This window comes from Nesoenas mayeri (genome assembly GCF_963082525.1).
Source record: "Nesoenas mayeri genome assembly, chromosome: 24".
Lineage (NCBI taxonomy): Eukaryota > Metazoa > Chordata > Aves > Columbiformes > Columbidae > Nesoenas > Nesoenas mayeri.
This window is the reverse complement of record NC_137546.1, coordinates 3099525-3108291: the sequence shown is the minus strand read 5'-3', so window position 1 is coordinate 3108291 and position 8767 is coordinate 3099525. Positions and strand designations below refer to the sequence as shown.

Here is an 8767-nt window from a genome sequence, read left to right as displayed (position 1 = left end):
ACAAAAATTGGCAGGTACTTCACAAGTTTCCCGTAGTGCCTGCGAGGTAGTTAAATGCTAATAACCACAAAGGCCTGACAGGGGCAAACTGAGGCACTTCAAGGTGAGGTAATTTGCCCCAAAGTCACAGTCAGAACCCCCAGCAGAGCCAGGAATGCTGCACTGGGCTCTTGGTTCCTCCAGAGCTCTGCACGCTGAGCCGAGCTCCTTTCCAGGCTCAAATGTCAGAGGCACTGCAGGCCACGGATCTCCCAGAAGGTCAGAAGACTCTGTTAGAGATGAAGCTGCTGCTGGCAACAGAGAAACATGGACATCGTGTAGGAAAATCCAGGCTGTAAGGGGAGGAGGGACACTGTGGCATCACCCAAGCAGAGCTTCATAGTCCACGTACCACACCAGCTGGCCGGAGCTGGGGCTGACACCCGAGACGGGCCATTTCCTTGGCTCGTGGCCCACTCTGCTGAGCAGCGTGGTGATGTCGTGCTTACCCTTCCCCAAAACCAGGACAAACACCTGCCTGGCCTTGTTGATGAGCGGTAGGCTGAGGCTCATGCGTTGGTGAGGTTTGACAGGGCTTTCGGTCAGCACCACAGCCTGAGCCCCTTCCAAGCCGTTGTCGGAGCGGGGGAAGAGCGAGGCAGTGTGGCCATCGCTGCCCACCCCCAGCAGCACCAGGTCGAAGCTGGCGTTGGCCACCAGGGCCACGATCTCCTTGGCGTACAGCTCCGTGCCTCTGTCCTCCTCCACGCAGAGCCGCTGGTTCAGGTGCACAGGCATGGGGTGGACGTTGAAGTAGGGCACCCTGACGTTCTGGAGGAGGTGGTTGTGCACGCTGAAGAAGTTGGATTCGGTGTCGGTGAGAGGGACACAGCGTTCGTCTACCAGCCAGATGTGGGTGTGCTTCCATGGGAAGGCGTAATGGTGTCTCGCCAGCCGCTGGAATAGGACCACGGGGCTTGAGCCACCCGAGAGGGCCAGGTGGAACTGCCCAGAGTGCGCCACGGTCCTCCTTGCTGTCTTCTCGATGTCAGAAGCCAGCTGGGAAATCAGGTCTTCAGACCACGCTGACACCAGGGGACTTTGCCGAAATTTGGACTGAATCGTCCTATAATCACTTGGCATCAGCCTGTTGGGGTTCAGCAGTTCCACTGGCTCTGCCACTGTGAACGCCACCTCCCCACTCACCATTTCAAAGTCTAAGAGGTGCTGGTTCTCCACGCCCCCCGGGTAGAGGCGCAGGGGCTGGTAGGAAATGCTGTCCAGGAGTGGTGTCCAGAACGCCCAGGAGGCCAGCAGGTTCTCAGTGGTAATGAAGAAGTCCTTCCTGCCATGGTAGATGTTGGAGATGAGGACAGAATACGCGTCTCTCTCTTTCACAGGCCTGTACACGTAGTAATCAGACAACGGTTGTCCAAAAATGTGCAAGTCTGACTGACCCACCGCTTCTCTCCAGCTGCCTTCTGGCATGATGGGCCTGAAAAGGTTCCTGCTCACAAGCACCGCGGGGGTGTTGAGTGCGCCGTGCCCGATGTAGAAGATGATCTGCTTGGCTTTACACTGGCTGTGTCCTGCGTCCCTCAGAGTCTCGCTCTGGGTGCAGTAGGCCCGGTTCTTGAAGAGAACACGGACATAACCTACCCGTTCATCCAGAGCTTTCCCAGAAGTGAGGAGGAAAGGGACCCCTTCCCACCGCAGGTTGTCACTGTGAACCAGCACACCTGAAAGGACAGTGATCTCAGCTACCAAATTAAACCAGAACAGCAAGCAGATCTGACGGGGTCTCTATCACCTACCCACCGCTCTCCTTCCCTAGCTCCCAGAAATCTTGGCATCCACCACGTCTCCTGCTCCACATTCAGCCCTTTCACAACATCACTGCTCTCCAGCTACCCTACTGTGCTTCCTCCCAGGTAACCGACCTGATTAGCCTCCTTTCGTCTTGCAGGAAACCAGTTTCTGAGCATTAATACCTTTCAGACAAAACCTTTAATGTTCAGAAGATGCAGCCCAGCCAGAGATGGCCTTATGGTCTAATCACAGAGAACTGCCAATGCTTTACCCCTCAGATGCAGAGAGCAATTTGACTTTATGAAAAGGCAAAGGAGTCTGCAAGCCACTTCTAAAAATAACGCAGAGATCTTATCAAGAATAATGGGACTTAGCTGTTAAATGCTTCCCGTTCACTGGATCATTATTTAACTAACATGACAACAGTATTATCTTGTTACAGCTCCCGGTTACCATGCTGGTGGATGCCTGGAGACATCCCTGTGTCAGCAGCAAGGTCCAGACTCATGGAGCTGGTATCAGCGTCCAAGGACTCGCATCTCCTGCTCCCCTTGGCTCTAGACTATTCCCCTCTCCAGGGCCCAGACCAAAGTCTCACCTGCAAAGGTTGGTGTTGTGCTGATGTAGTCTTGTGCCTTCTGCAGTTCGTCCTGCACTTGGCTGGCGTACGCCTGGTACTGACCCAACACGGCGCTGCTTTTCTCCAGCCGCCGCAAGGACTGGAAGGCCTGCAGCTTGCACTGCAAAACCTCCTCGGCCCTGCTCACGTTGGCTGGGAGCTCCATGGTCAGGAACATCAGAGCCTCCGTGAGATGGTTCTGCAGCACGTCCCGGATGACTCCGTACTGCTCGTAGAAGCTGGTGCGGCCTGAGGACAAAGAGGGAAGATGCTGGTAAACTGATGTGGTTTTCTGGCAGCTTTGCCCTCTGTGTGTATAACACGTGCGCCAGGGAGAACAAAGATGACAAGCCCTAACTGGTTTGCACCAAGCTCCTCTTCTCCTTGCCCAGCAATTAACTTGAAGGTCCTTTCAACCCAAATCACTCTACAATACTGTGGCTCCAAGCCTGTCCTCGCCCTCCAGAGGGGCTTCCAAAATGGTTCTGCTACTAAAATAAAGATAGAAAGTTCCTGCAAGACTGCTCGTCCTCCACAGAGCCAGACGTAATTCTCCCTTTGGGTGCTTACAGCGCCTAAAACCAGCAGGAGCAATGCTTTTCCCTGGTACTCCCCGAGCGCACAGAGCAGAAGGCAGCTTTGCTTTCTTGGACTGGTTGTGCTTTCGGAAGCTGCGGTCAGTGACTGGCAGCAGGATCCAGCTCAAACCTTGAGAGACAGAATGTCATGCAGAAAGCACTGCTGCTCTTTCCCTGCCTGCCTTCTGATGGAGGTGGGAGCAGCGGGAGAAGGACAATGCACCGGTAAAGAAAGATGCCTTTCTGTAGTGCAGCAGCAGCAGGCTGCCCACTGCAGACTACATCACGGCCATAGGCCTCCTTTATTGATTGATACATTTATCCCCCTTGCTGTAACCCAAAAGCACATTCATTAATGTAATCAATGCTGCAGACTTGCTGGGAGCCAGGCTGCCAGCTGAAGCCGCACAGGGGAAAAAAAGATGTCAAATGAAAAATGACAAAGTTGTTCAGAGTGGGGAGGGCACAGGGTGCAGCTGGGGCTACGCACAGACGCTCTTCTCCCTAAATCTCTCTGCAGCGCATCCTTCTCCCACAAACAGGCCCAGGGAAGGGCTGGGCTGCCAAACCAAAGATTACTCCGAGTTTGATAAAGTTGCATTAATTGAGTTTGTGGTGGCTGAGGAAGGAAGGGAGCGAGTGAGGGAGGAGGAGGACAGAAGGTAAAGCGAGTGGAGAAGCAATCCTGATGTTGCAGAACTGAGGGCGCCTGACATCCCCAGAAGTGCTGCGGGTGGCAGTCCAGCCCAGAGCGCTTTATGCTGAGCACTGCAGAGCAGATGCTGCAGCATTGCAGGGAGGGATTGCAGCCGTGTCCTTCAGCAGGAGAACCATGCTAGCAACCCCGGGCTCGGGTTTCCTTTCTGCAATGCTCTTTCTTACTACAGAGAGGAAGGGAAAGAAAAAGGCAAGCACAGACTGCCCTGGGTACCTGGACTGACACCGACCAGCTGATATGAGTAACATCAAGGGAAAAGACGCAGGAGCATCTTCCAAAAACCAGTGCAAATGTAAACTCAGTGTGAGCTTGGTAGCTAACAGGACAGGAATACAAAAGGGCTGTTGTTACAACAACCAGACTGCGGCAGCACTGAACTGAAGTGTCCTTAGACTGCATCCGCTCCAAATGCAGTGCCTTTTACCAAGATTTGGGATAGAAAGCTAGGTACAATGCCCCCAGAGCTCTGCAATGGATAAAAGGTCATCACTGGGGGTTCTGCCCCCGCTCCCAGCCAGACTGCAGTGGGAATCTTCTCTTGGAAGCAGCAACACTACTTGAAGTGAGTCAGTCCCAAGCATAGCAAGTGTGAGACAGTTCCTCTCTGTTTCCAGGCAGCAACATTTCATCCATCTGCTCTTTTTTGTTTCTGCACCGGTACTACCATAAGGGCCAATTTCACATAATTAATGAACCTGCCAGTTCTTCTTCTCACTCACTCACTCACTCACCCTAACTCTGCACACTTGCCTCACCAACCTCTAGCATCCACAGTCTCTTTCAGGACAATCTCCACTCTTTCCACATGATGTCGGTTCCAAATTGGATCCAGAAACTGTCGGTTCTGATCTCGAAAAGGCAGGATATGGGCTACAGCCTGTGAAGGGAAAAATCAAAGACCCAACAAAAATTCAGCACGTTTCCATGCTAGCTGTCTCACCGCCCCATCCAACACTCATGCGGTCAGGTCTGGAGTGCCAGCAGACATGCCACACAGCAGAGGGGGTCAGAGAAGAGAAAAGCAGCAAGAGAGCCTGCAAGGATGCACAATGGGGTCTGCAATGACTGGACAGAGCAGACACTGACGGTCTTTGTGAGGGATCTCGAGGTTTCATGTGAAAAAGGCTGAATTACAAACTGCGAGGCCCTCGGTTTGTATCTGTCAAAGGACAAAGGGCTGAGTCAGACCATCCTGGGAATAACATACATTTCCACAATGCTGAAATATATCAGGTCAGATGCTTACACCATGAAAGCCATCTGCTCTTTCTAGAAGGAAAAAAAAAGGATAATAAAAAGAGATGATATGCCCCCTTTTAGCAGAGATGCTCTCCTTGCAGCTGGACGTGCAACCTTCTGAGCAAGATCTGGCCACAGTGCCATGGCTGGAACAGGCTCCTTTCAAAATGTGGCATCACATTCCTCTAAAACAAGGATGGCATGTCCTTGAACACGTTGCCTCCAGGACAATGCAGCTCCCCATCCCCAGCTGTCCCTGCAGCAGCCAGTCCCCCATGCCCCGAGTGGAGCACAGGGCAGGAAGAATCCTCCTCCTAAGCATCCCGCACAATTAACATCCCATCAGCTCCATATCATATCAAATTAAAACTACCTCTAGAAGCCACGGCTAAGCAGAGAGGCCTGTGTGTAATGAGATGGCAGAACTGTGAGAGGGAAAGAGCGTTGCTTATTCGGTGAAATCAAAGCCCTGACCTTGGTGAGAAGCCCAGATGAATTCTGCATCTCTCCTTCATGCACACACACAGTTCACCCCTGGATTCCCTCTGGAGAGGACACCCTCACCACTGCGGGGAGAAAGCCCTGCGCTGGTCTGCAGATTTCCTCTGCTCTGCAAGGGGATGCACAGCAGAGGACAAGAATAACAGAGAGGACAAGAATAACAGAGAGGACTCTACAAGCAAAGGGAGGCTTGGGACCACACTCAGTGGCTCTGCCTGAATTGGAAAGGGGAACAACACTCTCACTAAACGCAGAGCTGACATCCAACGCTCTCCCAGCAGCCAAACCCCTCAACCTGGCAGGGGGCTGTGCTTTGCAAGCCGCTCACCTGCTTGCCAAGGTAGTGGTCCACCCGGTACATCTCCTCTTCCCTGAAGAAGCTTGTCAGCTCGGCCGCCAGCTGCTGGGCGGACTCCAGGTCGTGGCCAAAGGGTTTCTCCAGCACCACGCGCAGCCAGGCTCTCGGCGGCGGTCTGCAGCTGCTGTTGATGTGGCGGGCGATCTCTGTGTAGGCAAACGGTGGTACTGAGAAGTAGAAGATCCTTCCAGCCTCCTTCAGCCCCTCCTGGCGAAGCAGCGTCTCAATCTCTCTGTTCAGCGCCGTGTAGTTTTCGGCAGTCTTCAGCTGGTGGTATTGGCTCAGCTTCAGGAATTGGTCCTTGAGCACGGCACATCTGTTGGGAGCTTCGTCCGGGGGACAGGCCAGCTTCTTCAGCACATCGAACATCAGCCTCTGCCCCGGCTCCAGAGCTGTCAGTGCAGCCCCGTGGAACGTGAAGCTGTGGCCGCTGCTCACTTGGTCCATGTAGAGCTGGAACAAGCCCTGCCACAAGTACTTCTTGGCCAAATCGCCTGTGGCTCCCAACAAGACCACTGAGATGTGGCCCTGGGATCCCTTGGCCAGTGATGGCAAGGTTCCCACAAACAACACTGCACACAGGACTCTTCTCAGCATCTTGGAAGAAAGGAGGTAGACCCAGGAACACTAGAGGACGGGATTAAAAAAGAAAATCTGTCGATCCATATTATAACACTGTAAAACGCAATGCAAGGTACCCGCTTTCCCATGGCTGAAGAGCCAGGGACTTCTGCCTGGATGCTCCACCCAACAGGACCCCTCCATGATTTGAAAAAGCCTTGAAAAGCCTGCAGCTCCTTATGCAGACGGAGATGTGGACGACAGCGTGTGCCTGAGGTCGTCTGGTGGCACAAGCTTTGTTCCCACAGCCGAGTTACTGAGGGGGTGCCAATGCCTTGAGGTTGTGAAAGTGGAATCTGTTTTAACACAAATTTCAGAGCTGACTACAAATGAACATGTGCCTGCAAACTAAGTATGGTTTTCAACAACCTTCTGTTTGGGACTTTGCTCTACTGGTATTATGCTGTCTTGGCACTGCTTCATGTCAATATTGTCACAGCAGCTCAGAGACAAGCACAGCGACTGGCAGCTCCAGTATACAGGCTCTTCTTTAATACATGGCATTTTAATGATGCAGCTGCAGCCCCTCTCTCACGAACAGAGCTGAATCAGGTTCTAATGAGTTACCGGGAGACAAAAGGTCTGATAAAATGACACAGGGGAGGAAGAAGTTTAGTCCTTACAAGTGAGTCTAGACATGAGCCAGCCTAAATGCTGTCTCATGATGATTGTGTGTGCAGCCAGGAGACAATGTGGGGTTTGTGTTCTGCCCACTGTGACCTTCCACGCCTGCAAAGAGCATGTCAGCCCTGGCCTTATCCCCTCCGCACCCACCCAAACCATCACAGCCAGGAACAGCTGGTCTCGCCGACCAAAAAGCCCCTTTACTCATTCTTATTAATTCTTGTTTCTCTAATCCAAAATAAAGTTGTTTGCAAGTGAAATGACACATTTAGTTCCTATACCTAGAAACTCAGGATTGTTTTTCCTAGCCTGGAGCAAAAACACCTGCTCCTTGGTCCCCCTGAATGGCAGAGGGATGAAACACAGATGTTTTCCTTGCTCCCAGAAAAGTCACTGTTCATCACTAAATCAACACAGGATCTAAATCAGCTAAGGGATGAGCACAACTACATCAACACAAGGAACTTCTGAATATCGCTCCCTGTCTTCAGCTTGAACTGGTCTTTATAAATCTCATGTTCCTCTCCCCAGCAGACTCACCTGGAGCTTTACAGAGACTGCAGTGGCAAAGGCAGCTGGAAATTTATCTCCTCCACAGCCCTTCCAGCGCACAGATCTCTCTTCTCCAGTGACCGAGTGTACGGCAGGTTCTCTGATCAATGGTCAGGTGAGCAAGTAAGATAAGGCAGGTTGTTCCCTTTCTGGTAAACGGGAGGAAAGACCCAATTACAGCAGAGAAAAACATAACACGCCTGTGCCAGCGACATCCCAGCACATCCCAGGGCTCAGCCCATCCACGTTGGCTGTGCTAAACCTTTCAGCTGCGGTTTCTCGGTGCAATAAGGTAATATTTAAGTTTGCTTGAGCAATCTTTGTTCCAGGAACTTAGCAAAGTTTGACATAGTGCCTGTTGCACCCTGGCAGGCTGCAGCTCCTGCGATGCTGCACAGAGACTGCGGCTCAAGAGCAGGTACTTGCTCCAGAATGGGAAGGGTTTGGGTGGGTCATTCTCTTCCACGTACCCAAGGAAATGAGTGAATTAGCCACATCGTTTCCTGGCAGATTCAGCCACACAGTCACATGTGTTTCTAAACCAACTGAAAACCAGTTTCACAACAGTCCCAATTGCAAAATATTGTACTACGCTGCCCAGAATAAGGACAGTAAATCCAGGGATGTTTGTTTACTGCTTTCATATCAAATAATCGCCACTGTTCACGTTAAGAAATAATACTCTAAAAATCCCTCAGCTAGACAGAACAAAGCTACTCAGTCAGGCTTCAGGAAAAGAATCCTGGGCCCAATCCATATAAAACACTCTAAGAGTGTAACCCAGCAGTAAGAGTGAGACTGTGCATTGTCTTGCACAGTCACTGGAGTTCCGTATGACAGGACCCCAGTTCAGGTATTGTAAGGTCCCCTGCTGTATGGAAAAAGATGAAAAAGATCTTTTTTGTTACTGTTGCATCCTCACTGAAAACCAATTAACAGATGCACAGCCAAATGCAGCGTGGCCTGGGGCTCATACAAGGCTACGCACATGTAACACATGAAGGAGAGAGTTACTGAGATTATTTGAGAATCACGACAAATATATTGGTCTTCTGTGTATGCAGATATTAGGGCAGGAATGACCTCACCATCAGCTCGTGGAAATGTCAGAGGCTTAATGTGGAGACTCGCGTTAAAAGCAAGCTGAGAGATGTATGAATTAGCGTTTG

General features: G+C 51.5%; 1 protein-coding gene across 1 annotated transcript; it reads right to left on the bottom strand.

The window, feature by feature from the left end:
- Positions 1-360: 360 nt before the first annotated feature.
- H6PD (hexose-6-phosphate dehydrogenase/glucose 1-dehydrogenase) lies at positions 361-6398 on the bottom strand (the record flags this gene model as incomplete). The annotated part of the gene is made up of 4 exons (XM_080359005.1): positions 361-1718; positions 2387-2656; positions 4463-4580; positions 5772-6398. 4 exons carry the CDS (start codon positions 6396-6398, stop codon positions 361-363), a joined length of 2373 nt encoding a protein of 790 aa, XP_080215131.1.
- Positions 6399-8767: the final 2369 nt, after the last annotated feature.